The sequence below is a fragment of the Drosophila takahashii genome, chromosome 3R, assembly GCF_030179915.1.
Source record: "Drosophila takahashii strain IR98-3 E-12201 chromosome 3R, DtakHiC1v2, whole genome shotgun sequence".
Taxonomy (NCBI): Eukaryota; Metazoa; Arthropoda; class Insecta; order Diptera; family Drosophilidae; genus Drosophila; species Drosophila takahashii.
The window spans coordinates 29481435-29501995 of record NC_091681.1 but is presented as its reverse complement, the minus strand read 5'-3'; the positions used below and the strand labels follow the sequence as shown (position 1 = coordinate 29501995).

The following is a 20561-nucleotide window of genomic DNA, read 5'->3' as shown; positions in this document are numbered from 1 at the left end:
TGTCGCGTCAAACTTTTGATTTATTTTATTTATCACGACATAGCAATTACACTTTCACTTTGCTAATAAGAACCAAATAAAAAGTGTATTCAAAAACATATTTATATAATTCAAAACTGTGCTAATTTCCTTAGGCAATTACGTCATATATTTGGTCAATTCAACGTATTTCTTGTTCTCCGGATATTCTTCTGTAGTAGCACACAAATTTTTGTAATACTCATCGCGTTCCTTGCAGAATATCCCGGGTTTTTGAGCGACCCTGTAGATGGGGGCTTCCAGGATGTTTACGGTGGCAAAGGTGCAACTCATGTACAAATAGTTAAAACGCTGGTAGGAAAACTTGACTGCTGCACAGCCCATATGAGTGTTGCGATCGGCCATCAGAAGAGCAGGTCGAAAAACGGATCTATGAGGGATATTTGACGATAAAAATGTTACTTAGCCATCATCAAATCTACCCACCTTTGATCACGGCGATCGGTTAGGAATACCGTTTGCTGACGGGTCACATAGCGACCTTCCTTTGTCCACTTTGTGATCATATTCATCATACGACCGAAGCTCTGCAGCTTGGGTCCCATATAACCATCAGTATCGAAGATGCTGCCCATGTTGGGAAAATTCGGGGAAGTCATACAGGGACGCGGCGTGGGCATGCAGCTCATCACGTCCATTCTGGCAAAGTATTCCAGCTCAGAGGACCATAAAATCCTCGCCATTTTCCCAGCGGCATGAAGAGTTCGGGTCAGTCCCTGGGCCGCCCTATTCCGAAATTCATTCACGGTATGAAGCAGTGTATCCTTTTGCTTACTGTCCAAGTCTACCAGTCTAGTACTGCGCCGACAAAGGAAACTATAGTTCTGAGAAATAAAGATTATAGTGCTAATATCCTGGCTATAAATTACCCTATTCTCACAGCTTTTTGGCACACTATATTGTTATTTCCGCAATAGGGCAGACTACAATAGACCTTGTGGTCAATTTGAAAGGCCACAAAACCAACTATACATCCCATTAGCAGTGATATTAACAACACCGATGAAGACATCTTTGATTGGGCTTCTGTAAGCAACTAAGGCCGCCCACACACTCGTTTGGCTTTTTAAAGACGGCCTAAGTGGGTATTAAGTTCGCTGCCGATATCGGCATAAAAACGTTTGGCTATTGGTTATTTGATATCGGCCATAAACTATAGTTATTTCAGTGGCGAATAATGAGTACGTGGAAATAATCTGGTAGTCAAATGACTCGAAACTTTTCGTTGAATGCAATGCGGGTAGTAAATTCAGCTGAATTAAACGCTAGCATAAATGTCTTGCAAACTGCAAATTTATGTGGATATGATATTTTGAAATATAATTTCTATAAAGAGAATAATAAAATGAACAGTGCAGGTAAACCTATTTTCCACTAGATTTATTTATTTTTTTATTTATTAATCGTTAAAGGTTAAATTTTTTTCTAGCTACAATTAATTAATTAATTATTTCAAAATAATTATTTTAAAAATATTTCCTAAGACTTTGTGTGTGCATTTCCTTTAAAACATCCCATATAAATCCATTAATTTAATTAAATAAAATTTAATTGCAAGACAAACTTCTACATTTAACCTATTACAAGTCCATAAAGTTACAATTTCAATGAATGCGAAACAATGGCGAGGCTGAAACGAGGCACAAATCTCATTCATATGCGATCCGCCTGACAGATGATCGCTTTTAATGATGCTGCCATCGACGGCAACCACTCCGCTCATTATATTTTTCAAGCATTTATGTATGTTTTGGTGCACTTTACTGGATTTGGCCGATGCGTCAGCACTTGACCCGCACTCAGCCCCATCGGATCACCATCCCCATCCCCATCCTCCGATTCCCAGAGCAGTTGACTCTGTCCCCTGCTGTTGTCCGCCAAATTGAGTTGACGTTGACGTAATGCCCCGCCACTTGAGTAAGTCTCACTCACTCGCTCTTTTTTTGGGATTTTTTGTCATTTGTGGCTGCTGCTGCTGCTTCTGCTTCAGCTTTTTTGGCATTTTTTTGATGAAGTGCATCATCGTCTGGGGCTGGTCAATTAGCTGCACATACCGCATACGTATCTCGCACAAAAAGAGTGGCAGCGTGGAAAGCTCAACATGGCAGGGCTGGTTTCTTATTTTTTTTTGTCATCGGGGTTTATCTTCTCTGTTTTCTCAACTGGAGGTCACGTAGAGTCTTTAATTGGCTGGCCCGGGTTGCGTATGCGATGTCAATTTAGCGAGAAGAGCCCCAAAGTTCATAAGTGCCCAGGCGCATTCTTGTACAGTAATCTTTTGCAATGCAGAAACTTCACTTAACCCACTTGCAGAACATGGCGACAACTGGAGGTTATATGTAAGAATGATGGGGATTTTCGGAACATCCAAATTCACAAAAAGAATAGATATATAAGGTCCATGTTAAAATTTAATGGTTAAATGATTCTCTTGTAGAAAATATCTGCTAATAAATCCAGAGGCTATAATAAATAAATAAATAAAAAATATGATTTTTCCAACACATTTTAATTACACCCTTTGAAAATACCATAAAGCCAGTGAAAAACTTTTTATGATTAGTGGCTATCGTAAAAGCGATAACTCATTTGCATAGTCAGTCGACCCACTTTCGGTCGCAGATCGACTGGAGTGTCCTTACTCCCGACACCGGCACCCTGGTAATTGTTTCTCAGTTCGAAACCCCGAAAGTTCCTGGCTCAGCCAGAGATCATGGCCCCGTTCCATGCGGATAGAGGCAGCTACACTTCCCCAGGAAAGTAACTCATATTCGGGTATGTGGCAGAGAAATGCACAACTGAAACTGGAACCATTCGTAACCGTAATGCAAGTGATCGTACATCCGACTCTTTGGGGCCTTTTGTTGTCCAGTTGTTCAGTTATTGTTGTGCTGGCCACGAGACATGCACGAGCCAACTGTAACTGCGCCCCCGAAGTCACCCAGATCCCCCGAAATCTCCAAGTCCCCCAACTCATATGCCAAACGAAAACCAAAACGGTAGCCTTTTTGGGGGACGGGTCCCGACATAACCACCAGTGGAGTACAGTACAGAGTACAGAGATTCAGTGCCCGTCTCTCTGGTCTCATTGAAAAGCGAAAGATGGCCAAATGGAAATGGTGAAAATGGCAATAGGCCAAAAGCGGACTGACAAAATATTTTCGCATATGATAAATGGCACAGTTTAAAGTAAGTCGAGCACTTGCAATTGTCCACTGCCGGGCACAGGCACACAATGTAAATTTCCACCGCGTTGACCATTTGCGCCAGTTTTCCCCAAAGTTGCAGCTAATGGTGCCACACTAAACATTGCCACAGCCATAATCTTGGCATTTTTCGCTAGGTCGCCGCTGCCCGAGTGCCTGATTTATGAAAGGGCCTCATAATTTAGCACAAATATGGTCATAACTTTTTGGCTTTTACTTTTTCGGGTTCAGGCCGGGGAGCTGCTAATGAAGCGGCCACCAAAAACTGAAAACCAATGTCCGAAATCCAAAATCCGGGAAAAAAAACTAAAGCAGCCAGAAAACTTCCAGCCAGAAACTCATTTAAGTGGATGGCCAGCCGATGGCCACTTGTTGCCATCGTTTCCTAGCAATCAGCGGCGAACGTGTCACTCCTAACTGGCCAGGAACAGACCAAGTTGGGATACACAGGAAAAAAAATAGGGAAATTAATTAGAGAAGAATCGGAAACCCAACAAAATATTTTTATAAAATATTTAGGTGGGCAAAATTACAAATTCAGATTTAAAATAATAAAAATTTATTGCAAAAACTTCTAGAAAGTCTATGACTACGATATCTTCTTAGTTATTATATTTTTCAGTAGATACCATAATTTATTTTGTGCTTCACTTCATTAGGTATCCTCTATTCCTAGAAAATTCATATTATTTTCCAAAACTCTAGATAAACTTAACATTAAAAGGTTCTGTTTTCTATCTCGATCGTTAAATTTAAATAATAAAATATTCCGCAGTGTAGACCGCAGAAAAACCATGCCGGACCGTGCCTATAATCATCATCAACATTACCAGCCGCCTGCAATGTGGAGCAATCACGTCCTGGACCAAAGCCGAACTGAGCCTGGCCAGCGGCCCCTGCTCTCGACTCCAAACTTCAATAAATGTCACTCCTCAAGCTTTGCATCTAAAAATTGATGACAATAATTTGTTGCATTTGCCCGAGGGGGTGTGGCTCTGGCCAGCTCCGATCGCCAGTTGCAGCTCAGTTGAGTTCAGTCCCAGTTGGCAATTGCCTTGGACAGACGACCAAGTTGGCTCTAAGCTGAGCTGCTCCCGCTGCTGCTGCTGTTTTCAACACAATTTATACAAAGTGTCGCACTTTTTGGCGCTTTGCATTTGTTGCTGACAGACTGCCCACCTGCCCGCCCCGCAGAAAAAGCGGCAACGGTTTGCACTTTGCCGATGCAAAAAAGTAACATAAATTTCGTCATTTTGTCACAAGTTGTTTGTATACGATACCGCTGCACCATAAGAAATATTTCTAGAATTTCTAAAATTATATGTTCTATAAAAATCAATTAGAAACATAAGTAATTTAAAACAATATGTTTTCAAGCGATGGAAGTCCGATTAAAGACATTAATCTTTCATTTTTAAACAAGGCATTAAAAACAGTCAAGAAATTCATCAGAAAGAATAATTAAATTTCTTTATTTATTTATTTATTTTATTTACATTTATTAATTTCCCCTATTAATTAATTAATTTATTTTCTTTGAGTGTAGCACTAAGCACCAGGGTTAGCGGTCTAGTACTGGGCTGGGCTAAATCCGGGGCTGCTGATTGCAAAGCGATTTACCGAATTGTTTCCCCCACAATTCCATAAAAATCAACACACTCCTTTGGAGACCGTTCGCTGTTCACTTTGATTTGATTTCGATTGCGCATTTTTCAATTTGATAAATTTATTGAGTCGCGGCGGGTTAACAAATCGCACGCCGATGCCTGGCGAGGATAAGGATGCAGCAGCCAGCAGCTTGAGAGCTTGGGGGAAACCTAATACACGAGTAATAACCGAACCGATCCGATCCGCTACTCCTTCGAGATGGCACCACATATATGGTGTGGTGGCATGGCCATGGCAATCGCCTTGTAAATGGCATCAATTGCGACCTTTTGGCATTCTTACGGAAACATTTCGCTAATGAAACCGATACCTCAAGTGTCAAGACACGATCCGGTTCGAGTTGCCATAGGTTTGGCCTGCGGTCAGTGGCTTCTGGCCAGTGGCAGTGGCAGCAGCGTTTACCACACTCCGGCCAACTTATGGCAGCCATAAAAATGTTAAGCACAAAACATTTGCCACATTGGCACCTTTTGGCCGAAAGCAGAAGAAATGGAGCACGCACGTGGCAAATGCCCCGGGGCGAAATTGGATGCAATTCTCGATTCGCGGCGATCCTGGGACTCCTCCATTTGGGGTCGCAGCTGCAGTTTGGCTATGCGGAAGCTGAATCCAATCATAATTTGAAGACTCTTTTTGGCCCACCTCGAGTTATGATTACTTTCGAGAGCAATCCCAAGTGGCGGTTAAGTTGAGCGAATAATGTGAAATGGGATACTTTAGGTGATTTAGATTCCCCTGGGATTGGTAGAAAGTGCAATATTGTTTTCAGTCTTAATAAAAGCCACCGGGGTTAAGGTTTAATGTGCACCAAAAGAACTAATGTACATTACTTATATTAATTGGCTAACATTTAGTTAATTTATTTAAATATATTTTTATGTAATTTTTAAAGTCAGGAAAAAATCCCCTTTCTCAAGTTCCCTTAATCACTTTATATAGACAAAGCTAACCACCTTTTCAGCAATATCTAAAATTACATGCTTTATCCTAAGAGTTGATTATTTCATTACACAGCAGAGCCGAAATTAATAAAAAATAATTTGTTAACAACAGGCACTTGGAGATGTGCCTCGAATGCTCTTGGCCAAATGAAAACACGTCAAGCAATCGTTCAAAGTTGTCTCGGAGCCTTTTGGATTGTGGTGGCTGTGTGGGCGTGGGGCAACAAAAGATTTGCGGACACACCAGCGGACAACTTGCAGCATGCAACACTCGCTGGCTGGACGCCGATTTCTTGGGGCTCATGGATAAAAAAAACCCAAAGAAAACTCAGCCAACGGCCAACATGTGTGTACGTGTTTAAACAAATACAATTTGCAATTATATGGCAAGCAAATCAAGTTGAAATCAGCATGCGATTTCCACCTGTGGCCGGCGTCATAATTCGTGGCTATGTTTTTGGTCATAAATCTAGCGATTTACAATTATTTTCTGCCTTGTTTTGTTTCGGCCTCGGTGGAAAATAGAAAAGCAGAAAATGCATTTCGTGGCACAGTGGGATATGGATATGGGGATATATGTACATCGTGAGCTTGTGCCTGTGCCCGTGCCCGCCAACAAAAGGCAACTGCAACTGCCCCTAATGGCCATTATGGTCATTTCGTTATCACTTCCCCAGACCAACGAGGAAACGTAGACGCCGCCGCCGTCCGTGATCCGCTGACAGTCATAAATTTGCATAGGTTTTGCAACGGCCTCAAGAAACTGCAGACCATGTTGTAAACTCACTGAACAAAAAACAAAAAAAAAAATAAATAAAAACACATACTTGAGAAGCGAAAAAATGGAGGATTCAAATTATTTACGATGACGCTAACGAGCGACGACAGGTGGCGCTAGCTACGCACTCCGGTGCCATCATCCCATCCCATTCCATTCCATCCCGCTCGCACTTTGTGATAACGCAGTGCGTGGCTGCAAATTGATTTTACGGCGCCGCCCGTGTTGAAGCCCCAGGCAGTCACTCCATAGCCCCATCTCTCCACCGATCCACCGATCTACCAATCCAACGATCCGTAGCCCCAGCTCTCCATCGCCCATTCAGCTTGTCTAAATTATGCAAAAGACAAGTGAAAATTTGCGCTAAGCGGAGCTATCGCCTTCACACAGAAAAAACGGGCATATAAAATATTTATAAACACAAAAATCATTAAGAAAAGCTTTTAACTTAATTTTGTATTATATTTTTATAGAGTCAGAACTCCGGAGATTATTTATTCGAAATTTAATACTTACCAATTTGGTGACCATCCTGTTTCAGATTTATTTGTGTTATATTTATATTATTTATCATTTTATTACACAAAAGTTTTTAAAAATTCCAAACTTAAATTAATAGTTTTGGATTCCTTTAACTAGTTTTTCTCTCTGCAACCTCAAGTATCTCCCGCTGTCAATGGGATATATGCGTTATATAAAATCGGCTTGAGGGATTAGCCGGGCCGCAGTATGTGTAATTAAAAGTGAAATTGTGGGGTCCTAACGAGTTTGCGGCAGCTGCTAAATGCAACTGCAAGTTGGCCGGCCACACATGCCACACGGATAAACAAAAATGTAAGCCGCACTCGAACTGGAGTTTGGCTGCATGATTGATGGATGAGTTTGAGTTTGTCATGCAAATTTCAACAGCCCACGAGTGGCGGTCCGCTGATGATGATGTTGTCTCCTGGAGTCGCCATCTCCCCGCCGATCTCTATGCTTTTTGTTCAGTTCCTCAGATACTCGGATACCCAGATCCCCATCCCCATTACATACCGCTAACGAGCGGCGCGTGGTCTGGCCCAGAGACTCTGTCTCCGAGCCCCGTTTTCTCGGCCATATTCTGATATCATAAATATGAAGCTGTTTTTATTAAAAATTGCCTGATGCCCGAGACCTGGCCTAAGCCGCATTGGCATGTGTGTGGCATATAAATTGCATTGCGCTGGAATTTTAATGACAGCCTTTGGAAATTAATCTAACGCGTTCGCCAGCCAACAGAAGAGCGCTGACTAGCCCAGTCACATATGAGACACTGAGGATAAAAAATACTCGCTGAATAAATTAGGTAATAACTCAGGTAAATAGCCTATGAGATCTCTAACTTTAATATATATACCTTTGTGGTTAATTTTCTTTTAATCTATGAATAATTTTCTTAATTTTGTGAGTTACTTATTCAACAATTCAAGTAAATAATTATTATGAATAAATTTAAAATATTATTTTATTGAAGTAGATACAGATTTCTTATAAGAACACAGAAACAAAATTTAAGATAGCGCTTAAATCATAGTCAAAATTGATACCAAATAACTTCAAATCATATCAATTTTTTTGGATGTAAAGGAAAATGATTTATTAATCTTTTCTGCCTTAAATTAGTTTTATTTTCAGTGCACTCCCCACATCTTGTTGTGGAACTTGTTTGGCAAAGTGTCGCAGATTGTGGTTGTTGTTCCCGTTGTGCTATTGATTGTTTACCGAACTGCTGGGTCTCAAATGGGGCCCTGCCAACGCAGATGGATATGGGTATGGATATGGTGATGGGGATGAGGACGAAGAGGCCATCACAGCCGATCGTTATCATCTGAAAAGGGGTGAGGAGGTGGAAATAAAGAAGCCACCGGCTGTGGATGCGGCTTTCACTTGTCCCGCATTTGCATGGAAATTCCGCGCCAATTTCAGCGCAATTAATCGCACAGCCGAGTCTGATCTAGAGACGCCCCCAACAAACTGCATCCTAGCCAGTGCAAACTGCCAGCTGCCACCTGCCTCCCACCTCCCACCTCCCACTTCCCACCTATCTTGTGGCATCTACCATCCTGGCCACAAAACCAGTTGCAGCTCATTTGCATGGCGGCTTAATTAAAACGGTCTGTGGGTGGGTGATGGGTTGGCTCGGCGGGCTCGTTGGTGGTTTTGGCCATCAGCTATTGCCTCGCTTTCTTCAGCAAATTTCTCTCTTTCAGTCCCATACACACACTCGGTTGCCTTATTTATGAGAAAAATTCGTGGCACATCTGCCGGCTCCCATTTAGTCAGCGGCAAAATTTACTCGCTCATAATTTAGTCAATGGCAGGAGGAAAACAGCAAAAACAATAACCTCCACGGCCAGCTTTCGTGGCCAAAACGGTGGCAACAGTGGGCGGGCTAGGCAGACTGGGTTTGTTTTTTTTTTTTTTTGCAGCCATGGGAAAAGCGGAATCTTCAGCCAAATCGCAGACCCAACCTGACTGATTGAGCACACCAATATCCAGACGATGCTGAAAGTCTTTTTTATCAGCTGCAACCGATCAGAATGTTAATGGCTTCGAGGAAATTAATTGAATTCGCATGTGTGTATCTTCTGCATTTAATTTGACTATGCTATCGGATCTCTTAGAGCTCCGATGGATGTGGTGACACGAAACGAAGGGGAGATTCGAGGATTAGATTTCTTTGTCGGTTGTTTTGTGGGATGCAAGGTCTGATCTAGCCATAAATTAATTTTACTAAAGGTTAAAGGGAATCCTAAAATGCATAATAAATCAAAATATCCTTAAGAATTACTTCTTTTTTTTATTAAAATACTTTTATGATCATAAATATTTATTTCAAAAGTAGTGAAGCTGGAAAAATACATTTCATCATCCGCTTTCCTTAACATTGGCCCAATCGATCATTATCAGTTCACGGAAAACCCCAACCCCCCTTAAGAACAACAGTGGCCACCTTAAAAATATCTTACATTATCTTTAAATTAGCCATGGATCACATTAAATTATCTTGCAGGAAGTCACATAAATGACATGCAATAATGTCAAGTGCATTTACTCCACTTTATATAAATGGAGCAAGATGAGGGCGTGATTCGCGTACTTTTCCCTTCCAATCATCTTGTCAGATGCTGGCTAATAGATCGACCATCGTTAATGCGACAATTGAAATGCTTTCGGTTTTTTTAATCCAGGCCAGAACGAATTCGGTGGCAACAAGTTGGGGAAATAGTCCAAACAACAAGGGGCACCAGCAACAACGGCGACAGAAAACGTTGTCAATTGATTTTCTGCACTATTTCAATTGACCTCACCGCCAGTTGATGTTGCTGTTTGGTTGCTCGGAGCAACGGTAGCAAAAGCAGCCATAAGAGTGGCTCAGATGCTGGATGGAGTCGCCTTAGATTCGTAGGCAGTGCAAAATGAAACGAATTAACAATTTGATGTAACTGTGATTTTTTCGTTTGTCCATTTTGTTTTTGTTTTTTATTTTTGTTGGTCGCACACGCCCTCAACGAAGCGAATTCAAGAGAAATGCTTATCGTGCTTCAAAGAAATCCAGCAATACGAACGGCAACGGCAACAGCAGCGGCAACAAAACATGAAATTGAAAATGCCAAACGCTAAAAGACAACTAGACAGACCGTACCCAACCCTTCTCCTCCTCTACACTCTAAGAAAATATTATTAATTTAATAAAATAATCAAAATATTCATTAAGATATTTAAATTATTTAAATTGTTTTCCAGATTGTAAGTATGTAGATTAGCATTTAGAATTGTGAACCCTCAGATGAGGATTACGAAATAGAAATAAGATAACGTTTCATATAAAGAACAGATTTTTTTGCCTTTGGTAGAAAAGACTTGGGTTCAAATTCAACCGTTAAAGATAAACATTTTTTTATTTTGTCAGCTAAGTGTATATTTTTTGAATATGTTAAAAATAAATAGAAATATTTACAAATATTTTTGTGCCATCATAACACTTACAGGAAATATCTAAATAATCACCATATTTCCCACATTTTCTTTCTGTGCACCGGATCAACAATGTGGAGTTTATAGTAAAACTGTAACGAAACCCGATTGAACCCGCCATGGGTGGCGGTGGTTTTGGCTTTGGCTTTAGCTTTTGCTTTAGCAACAACGGCGGACCTGAACCTGGGACATGGACAATAACATGTACGAAAAAATTTCATTGCTGGTGTGCTGGCTGGGCTTTTTGCTCTATGGCCGAAACCACGATTCGGGCCAGTAAAAACCCAAAAACAAAAATAACAACAAAAATCTCTGTTCAAAATCGCTGGCGGGCAGCTGCGGGCCCAGCCCAAGCACATCCTCACGAGCAACAACACCAGCAACACGGCGGCAACAACATCGACAACAGCGACAACAAAAGACCAAAAACAAGAAGAGAGAGAAAAAAAAAGAAATAATTAATATGCCTCAAAAATATCCCGGCCAGCTTTTATGACAGCCAGTCGGTCGAAGGGAGTATTGCAACTGCAACTGCAACTGAATCGGGATTGCAGCTGCACTTGGACGCTGGCCGCTTTTCCGCCGGCAGCAGCAGCAGTTTAACTAACGGCTTCTGTGCTTGTTGTGCTGCCGTTTCCGCATCTCGGTGTCGCCTCAGAATGTGCACGATTTTCCTTCAGATTCAATTTCAAGTGCAGCAGCAATAGCAGCAGCGGCAGCAATAGCAATAGCAAAATAGCAGCAGCAACAAGGGGCAAGCGCCGCTATTAAGTCGACGACAACAACAAGCAATAACCCTAACCGATGGAGCCGCCAGCTCAGCCAGCCTGCCACTGTCTGCCGCTTCTTGCCGAGATTTCTATCTTTGATCTCTTACTCCACATGGAGCAGCAGCAGCAGCAACAGCAGCAGCAACAGCAGCAGCAACAGCAGCAGCAACAGCAACGCGGAGCATTTGCCGCATTATGTGGCAGGGCAGCCGGTGCTGTCTGCTTGTTAAATTGCTCATTTAAACCATAACGAAATGGTCTGTGCCTGGGGACAGCTCCAGAGCATGTGCCTTCCTAGAACCAGCCCACTCAGAAAAACAAAACCATATCACTTTCAACTCGGCTGTAACGTAAATCGCAAAACCAAAGTGTCACAAGCCCTCGAGTCGTTTGGTTTTCAAAGATCTTTAATAGTCTTGTGGATAAAAGGTGGGGAAAAAATACTACATTTGTCATATTTATTTTATTATGTTGGTAAATTTTTTGAAGTAAGAACCAATGTTTTATCTTTTCAAATTGATTGCAACGCTTAAGTCTTATTATGACATTTTTGCACACATCCTGGTATTTAAAAAATTATCTTTTAATCCTGAGTAAATTAAGACTTTTAATAAATACCCTTTTTTAAATAGTTGATAAAAGGAGATAAGAAGATAAATTTTTTAAAAATATACTATGAGGACCTTTATATTTTATGTTGCGTTCTGTAAATATATGTGTTCTAAAATCCAACTTGTTACACATTTCGTTCAGTGCAGACACTTGCTTCTCTCGTTCTCCTTGTAGATGGAAAACCGCCATCGATGCGGCGGCCGTGCAAATTGCCCGGAGTCATGTGGCGACCGAGTTGCTAGAGGCATTTTTAATTAGCATGCAGCGGAAATTAGTCGAGTCCAATGCTAATGCCACTGGTGGCAAGGCAATGGGAAACGAATAGATTTGTCGATTTCTCGATTTGTCGGCCGCAGGCTGAGTAGATCCAGAAGAGCCCAATTCCCATTACCAATACCCCTTCAGATGTTAACATTTCTCGATTTGCGTCATAAGCCTGCGTCAACATAAATTACAGGCTGGCGAATTGGAATTTATCGGTGACATTGCGATAACGAGCATTGTGAAAAAGCGCTTAGGAACCGCGACAGCTTCTCAAGTGGCACGACATACGCAATTATATTTGATATTTTTATGGCATTTGTATGTGCGTTTTGCCAGCTTTTTGCTCGTTTTCGAGATTCGAGATCCCCCTGAAATGTTGACATAGAAAGCTGACAATAAGCGGCGACTTAAGCGCGTTTTTTACTTTTGTTTATAATGAAAGAATTTGTCCATAATTAACCAGATTGCCGCGAATGGAATATCACACCAATGACAGCTTAAATATGGCCAATTTCTCATAGATCTGTTAAGCTTACTATGTTACTCTTGGCTTAGGAGGTAAAAACCCCACTTGACCAGGTTTCTTTCCTCATTTTTTGCAGATGAATCTGCATCCCCTGAGGTGACATCGTTCGGTCTGGGGGGCACATGCCAAATTGGTGTCACAAAACCGAATCATAAATCAAGCAAATTATTATTATTATTATTATTGGCCAGCACAGCTCTCGGACACATGTGAGCCACATACTTATATAGAGATATCGCCGAGCAACAGATCGTAGAACAAGCGCCAAGCATCAGATCTCTCGCTCACTCTCTATCGATGGCTCTCTAGGAAAAGGCCATAAATCATGGCAATACCCCGAAAGCCGGCAACCCCATCGACATAGCTCCACAACAGCCATCCTCCATGCTTCACTGGACAATCATAATAATCACAGCCGGCTGCCGCACCACCACCAGCAGAGGCAAAAGAAGCAGCAGCAACAGCAGGAAAAGCAGCAACAAAAGCTACTTACTATGTCTGCGTCAACCGATATGCAACTGATAAAAAGAAAAACTGTGTAGAAAATATACAAAAAATGAGACAAACCAAGTTGGCTAAATACCCTGAAAGCTCTAAGGAGCATAGCGATATTTGGCTTCACTTAACAGCGAAGCTGGTGACTCCTTCGGACTCTATAATACAATAATTCACAATTCTATCGATAAATATTTTTTAAACCCCTTTTTTTAATATAACTATTCATAAATAATAGAAGTTTTAATCGTTTTATCGTTAACTAAACTTATTTCTGAACATATTCGGGTTTAATAGAACTTGAATTTAGTTTATATATTTTTAAGACGAAATTTTGATTCCAGATAATTACTATACAAAATAAAACGGAAGCTTTAGGTTGTCCTACCATAAGGTTAACGTTGTTTTAAATAAAACAAGGGAATTTTATCTTCGGTATACCCCTCGAATTTACTTAGTTTTCCATCGCATTGATTGTTTTCTTTGTTGTGGCTGCCGCCGTATCACTCCCTCCCCCTTCAAGTCCCCATCCTTCGGTGGCCAGCAAGCAGGAAAATTGACAATTGCGCACCTGCTTCATTTTCTTGTGCGGCTGCCGCCGAACGGCAAGCGGTCAACAACAATGCCACTGCCAATGCCGCGGCATCGTCTGGTTAATGGCATTTAACGGTCACCAAAATGCCCGCTGTGTAGCAGTAAACTTTCCCAAAAAAAAACATACAAAAAACACAATAATAATAATAGATAAATAGCTAAAGAAAAATAGGAAAAAAAACGCAAAAGGAAAAACTATATATTTCTTTGGCCATCGAAGGCTGGTTTGTGGATAATTTTAATGTGGATACCAGAGTTACATTGTTGCCCCCACAATTTGCATAATGCTAGGGAAATATCCCTGGGCCGGCATAAATATTTCATAAATTGCATAAGCCGCCGCGCATTTGCTCTAATTGTATGCTAATTCGGCCATGCCCCAAATAAATCAAAGCCAGTTGAGTGAGTTATGAGCGCGGATTTCTTGGCCTTTTTTTTGCAGCTGGTCTGGCATCGCTTAGGCATCGGGCATCGAGTATCGAAATCGGCATCCTTTGTTAAGGGGCCGGTCCTAATTAAAAACTGCTTATGGGGGCCTATCAAATGGCCATCACCGTTGGCCAATTAAGCGGCTGCTGGCCAACGGAAAATATACGAAATGAACCTGACCGCAAGATCAATGAGTCGTTGATGAAGTTGTTTTGATAACAACAACGGACTATAAGGCCCGGCCCTGCCTTAGAAAACGTGCGCAATTTATCTAAATCAGTGCAGCGAAAGAGAGCTCTCTTTTCCTCCTGGTTAACCCTGCCTTTAGTCACTTGACAATTGGCATGGTATCTCTCTGGGATACCAGGCTCCTAACTTCTCCTACTCCTCGCTACCCAGAGAGATAACCATCATAAATGCATTGAAATGTCATTGCCAAGTTGTGCTATCAGTCGCTGCTGAGCAGCTAACCAAAAACAGCAAAGTCGGCGATGGCGATAATAACCAGAAGAAGTACATATAGCATAGTAATCCCGAATCCCGAATCTCGATGGGCACGGCCTCGTCCGAGGGATCTGAATCTAAACATATACATATACCGTTACCCTTTATGCAATTACAAGTACGTGCAATTGCCAATGCAATTGCAATTGCAATTGAAGCGAAGCTGCTTAATTAGAGGCACTGAGGAAAAGCAAAGCAGGAGCCAGCGAGCACTTGACTGCTCCGCTGACTGACTGATGATTATTTATCACCGTCGTGAGTCGTGCGACAATGACACGAGTTAGTCCGTGGAGGAAAGGAGAGCTGGCGGTCTATGGATGTGGCCCAAAAGCCAGCAGCATCGTTAGCAACATTTTGTCTGCCACCAGACTGACTGACACAGCCTGACTGCCCCTTGCCATCCATCCATCCATCCGTCCGTCCGTCCATCCATAGATACATCCAACATACAGATGGACCCATGGACCATTGGACCAGTGGACAGCCGGGCACTCAATCTTTCAATTTGAGCTGCACTTCAATCAGTTCGGCTCAGTTCAGTTCACCTCGGTTCAGCGTCATCATTTTGGGCTGACGTTCTGTGAGAACGAAATTAGTTTCCAATCAGCAGAAGCGCCTTTTATTCTGCCATTACACTGAAAATAAATAGTGATTTATTGGGCATTTTAATGGGGTTGGGATCGCTAGTTAAGTAACTAAAGCCACCTGTTGTGTCTAGAAGTAAAAAGTCGTAAGTGAAAACTTTCACGACACGGTAGGTAAAATATTGAATAACTCATTTATTTTGCATCCAAATCGAATTGGTTTCGCTGACGGTTGTTCTTCAAACTATTCTGATACCCAAACTTCACTTAAGGACCGAAGTTTTAGTCATGTGGGCTAAACTCATCTTCTGTGCATTGATTTGTGGAATATTTTTGTCGCTTAGTAGCGCAAGGCGCAAACGTATCTTTCATAAACCTAAAAAAGATAAAAATTACCGAAGTGCAACGCGTAAACTTATTGAGCATGTTCGAGTAACGAAAATAGGATCCTTCAATATCCTGCAGGGTAATATAGGTATACCAAAAACAGTCATAGTTACTAAGTAAATTGTTTAAACTGCAGAAAGATGTATGTTCACGCCCAGTTACGGAACGTGTAAAAAAGCCATGAAGGTATATGGGTACAGCATGATGACCAACCGATGCAGCGAATACATTTATAGCGGCTGCGGGGGAAATCCCAATCGGTTTGCCACCCAACACGAATGTCGGAACACTTGTGTTTTTGGCAAGACAACCCGACAAGAAATAGACTATTACCAAGATACCACAGACCCAAATTATTAAATATAAAAAAAAAAATTTTTTACAATACTGGAAAGTTGTAAAAGCAAGGACTTAAGAATTTTGAATAAAAAACAACAAATTAAAAAATTAAGATTCAAAAATTTAATTAAAATCGAATTTTTCTTCAATGCATAGTGATGTTCTATGTATTTTAATAAGAAGAAACCGGTAGATTAATTTCGATTAAATCAGCTAAAAATTCAAAGTTTAAAAGAAAACATTTTTTAATAAAATAAATCTTGATACGGTTGCTAAAATTTTAAATAACTCATTTAATTTTCATCTAAATCAAATTGGTTTCGCTAACAGTCATTATACAAATTCCTTTTATACCAGAAAATCATTTGGGGACCGAAGTCTCAGCTATGTGGACTGAACTCATCTTCATCGCATTGATTTGGGGAATATTTTTGCCAGGTAATTCGCAACCAGCTGATTTTTCTTTTGATCCGCTAAGAAGTCCAAAGCGCGAACATATCGTTCATAATCGTGTAACGAAAATAGGATCCTACGATGTCCTGCAGGGTAAGCTAGGTAAACCAAACACAGTCATAGTTTCTAAGTATATTTTTTAACATGTAGAAAAATGTCTGTTTACGCCCAGTTACGGAACTTGTAAGAAGGGCCTTAGAGTATATGGCTACAGCATTATTACCAATCGATGCGTCCGATACTTTTATAGTGGTTGCGGGGGGAATCCCAATAGGTTTGCTACTCTACACGAATGTCGGAAGACTTGTCATGTCATTGGCAAGAGGTCAACTGGAAATGAAACAGACTATTTTAAAGATACCATAGAAACTGAAACAATAAATAGCACAACGTTGAGAATTTAAGATTCAAAAATTTAATTAAAATGGATTTATTGTTTTTACTGCGATTGCGTGTTGACCTAACTTTCTACAAAATAAATGTTTATCTTAATCAAATCGGTTTCAGGAATTATTTTATTGGTAAGCCTTACTCGGCCAGCTTAATGCTCAAATATATGCCTCTAAGTGCATTAATAAATTGTTACAATTTTCGGACCCCACCCCAAAGCGATACCCCCCGATAAGCGTTGCGCTATATTAGTGCATGGCTAATGCCCAATTCCCAACCAATTTGTTCTATGCGGAAGTTGAGCGACCGCAAGTCGCGTAGTCAATGCAGCGGAACTAAACTATTAACGCCTCAAAAGCGCACGACACTCGAACATTCTAATGACTTTATTATGAGCAATGCAGGGCAGAGATACTCAAACTCCGGGGCACCGCGACAACGGCAACATGTAGTCATAAGTTGTGGCAGTTGATGGTGCAGCAGTTGCTGCTGCTGCACCCACCCAAACAAATGTGACGTCAGGGTGCGGCGTAGTCATCGCAGATCGGTCGGCGGCTCCGGGCCTTTCAAGTGTGCAGTTAGCTGAAATGAATACCAGACCGAACCCAAACCCAGGCCAAACACAAACCGAGATCAGGGCATGACAGTATATCAGTTGACGTTTCTCGGCTGGCGTTGACAATTATTTATGGTAATAAACAGTTCCGCTAAAGCCTGGCACTCTGCTCTTCTATCGCAGACACTAAATCCCAAGATCCGAAAATATTCAAAGCCCACATAATGCGCCTCTAATTGCTACGAAGTCGATGTGTTACAATAACCATAAAACGTAACGATTTCCACAATTGAAATGATCCCCACAGACAACGAGTGGTAATAATAAAGTATGTACATTTGTGCATTCGCGGGGAGGAAAACAGTTCACAATTTGTAAGGCAACCAAAGTTCGGTTTCATTGTCAGCCAGCAATGGCTAAAAAATGGCAAAACAAATGGCCGGTGTCTCATTAATGCCACACAATGGTGGCAGCCAACGGCGTCCAAAATATGCAACATTCATCAATCACACAGCAAGCGAGCGGAGCTGACCCAAGCTGATATGCACTGGAAGAAATAGATCTTACAAAAAAATCTTTTACCTTTTGTATAGTATCATTTTATAAGGTTGCTATCTAAAAAGAATAAACAATTTCGATATTATATTACGTACAACTTTAATAATCTTAGGACATAAAAAATTCTTTCTAAAATAATGTTTTAAGCTTCAAAACTGAAGTCATTAAATAAATTATATTAAATTTATTTTTTAATAAACAAATTTTATTAAAGATTATTTGCTAAGAAACAAAGTTAAAAATTTTTAGCACTAATCAAACAAATTTACTGTTTAACTCCTTAAAATTCTACTTTAAAACAAGAAAGGAAGCTAGCTTCGGCAAACCGAAGCTTATATACCCTTGCAGATCATTCTATTAATTTACAAATCGCAAAAATGTTAAATTTCTTAATATTTCACATTAATTTTTCGATCGTTTCTATCACAGCTATATGATATAGTAGTTCGATCTTTTAAAAATTAAAATCGAAATTCGGAAATATTTTAAAATAGTCATATCCCAGAGAAGAAGGGAATGTAATAAAAACCAACAAAGATATAATTTTTTCCCATTAATTTCCATTTAATTTTTCGACCGTTCCTATGGCAGCTATATGATATAGTGATCCGATTTAAAAAACAAAAAAACCGAAATTCAGAAATATAAAGAAAAAAATATTCCCAAGAGGAGAAGGTAAAATTTAAAAAAACACCGGAGCTAGAATTTTTTTACGTTTTTTTTTTTTGATCCTTTCTATGGGAGCTATAAGTTGTCCGATCCGGTTGGTTCCGACATATATACTACCTGCAATAGAAATACGACTTCTACGAAAGTTTCATCCCGATAGCTTTAAAACTGAGAGACTAGTTTGCGTAGAAACGGACGGACAGACGGACAGACGGACGGACAGACGGACAGACGGACGGACAGACGGACAGACGGACAGACGGACAGACGGACATGGCTAGATCGACTCGTCTTGTGATGCTGATCAAGAATATATATACTTTATGGGGTCAGAAATGTCTCCTTCACTGCGTTGCAAACTTCTGACTGAAATCATAATACCCTCTGCAAGGGTATAAAAATATGAAATAAATACTAAACAGTTTAAAAAGTTGAATAATTATTTTTCAGAATTATTTTTCCAAGTGTAAATTGAACAGAGCGTGGCGCACACCGCTGGCCAGCGAATGAGAATGAGTTCACGCGCTGCACTTGAGGTCGAAAACGGACTGCTGGCGGACTGACTGTGTGCGGATTGATTTGCTTGGCGCATTTTCAAGTCAATTACACATATTTGTGGCATTTGCGGCAATTGAGTATGAAAACTCATGCGGTGGGTCGTTCGACCAGTCGTAGGTGTTGGCCGTCTGTCTATTTTATTTGTTTGCGGCTCGGTTTGTTTGCCAGTGTGCGAATGTGGCATGCCACAACAACTCGCCGCATGTGTCCGCCCACAAAGCGGTGGTTTTTTTCGGGGCTGACCAAGTGAGTCACGTTGGCAGTCGGGCGAGCCGTAGAGCTATATAGCCATAACTCATGTCCCAGTCATATTGCACAACGATTACGAGGGAAGCGGTCACCGAGGGGTTACACGAAGGCTCTTATCAAATCGGATGATGGCAAATGACTCGAACTATAGAAACAAGTTATTTTTATGATAGAGAAATAAGCTAATTCTAGTTTATGAGGGGTTTAGTTAAAATCCATAAAATTAGAATAGTAAAACAATTTGATTAAAGTCATCCAATCTAAGAAAAAATCAAGTTTACAATAAAAATCCCTAAAAATGTTCTTGTATCAGTAATTCTAATGGTCAACAAGGGGTTAAGTGTGGGTTCTTATCAAAACAGCTGATGTGTAAAGCTCTGGTCAGTCATACACTAACCAAAGCTTTAACCCACAACAAAGGTGTGATAAGAAAGCTCAACAGGGCGCATGCGTGATTTTTCGGAGAGTGTTAATTTGAGTGAGCGAAATGCCAGCAAAAGCTCAGTAACAACAACAAGTGATGGGCTGAAGGGCGCCAGAAGAAAGGGGTTTCACAAAAAGTTACTCATATTTTGTTTACTACATGAGTAGTTACAATTGTGTTTTTTTCTGGTGTTTGGTGGATAGCCGGGTAACGACTACGTGAGAAATTTCAGTTGAGTTTGGGAACTTCGTGGGTACTGCGAAATATGAGCTTGTAACTGTGGGAACTGGTCACATTTCCGTGGAGGAAAGTGCTCGCATAGCAAATGGGGCGGCCAATTAAATAGTTTATTTGTTCATGAAATTACATAAAATAGAAACTTAAAACCAGCTCTGAAATTAAATATTAATGAATCTAGCAAGGAAACAAAAAATTTAAATTATAATTTATACATTTTATTTTAAAATTTGCCAAGAGAAAAAAATACTTTTATTATACAATTTCATTATTATCTGATATAATAAATTGTTGAAATTTGAAACCTGAAATAAATTTGCTCTACTGGACCA

The 20561-nt window shown here is 40.6% G+C and overlaps 1 protein-coding gene and 1 non-coding gene across 6 annotated transcripts; one reads left to right on the top strand and one right to left on the bottom strand.

Annotated features, from left to right (window-relative positions):
- Nucleotides 1–2: 2 nt before the first annotated feature.
- LOC108069797 (tabinhibitin 7-like) lies at nt 3–1090 on the bottom strand. 2 transcript variants are annotated; one of them, XM_044395652.2, is made up of 3 exons: nt 909–1090; nt 466–837; nt 3–409 (listed from the first exon to the last, which is right to left on the bottom strand). In XM_044395652.2, the coding sequence occupies exons 1-3, from the start codon at nt 1049–1051 to the stop codon at nt 139–141; spliced, it is 786 nt and encodes a 261-aa protein (XP_044251587.1). In that variant the 5' UTR covers nt 1052–1090; the 3' UTR covers nt 3–138. The 2 variants fall into 2 exon arrangements, with proteins under 2 accessions (XP_044251587.1, XP_070073563.1); XM_070217462.1 differs by having other exon boundaries at nt 466–863; nt 920–1090.
- Nucleotides 1091–15666: 14576 nt separating this feature from the next.
- On the top strand, nt 15667–17734 carry LOC108069787 (uncharacterized). Of its 4 annotated transcripts, none has more exons than XR_011419323.1 (3): nt 15667–15875; nt 15933–16681; nt 17718–17734. It is a non-coding gene; the product is annotated as an uncharacterized protein (transcript). The 4 variants fall into 4 exon arrangements; XR_011419322.1 differs by lacking the exon at nt 17718–17734 and adding an exon at nt 16761–17042 and having other exon boundaries at nt 15933–16690; XR_011419321.1 differs by lacking the exon at nt 17718–17734 and adding an exon at nt 16761–17041 and having other exon boundaries at nt 15668–15875.
- Nucleotides 17735–20561: the final 2827 nt, after the last annotated feature.

Bases quoted from the DNA above. Each gene is read 5' to 3' on its own strand.
- LOC108069797 (XM_070217462.1), bottom strand. From the start codon at position 1,051: ATGTCTTCATCGGTGTTGTTAATATCACTGCTAATGGGATGTATAGTT. The intron at 864-919 runs GTGAGAATAGGG...TTTATTTCTCAG, and splicing joins ATATAGTGTGCCAAAAAGCT to AACTATAGTTTCCTTTGTCG. The intron at 410-465 runs GTGGGTAGATTT...TATCCCTCATAG, and splicing joins ACCGATCGCCGTGATCAAAG to ATCCGTTTTTCGACCTGCTC.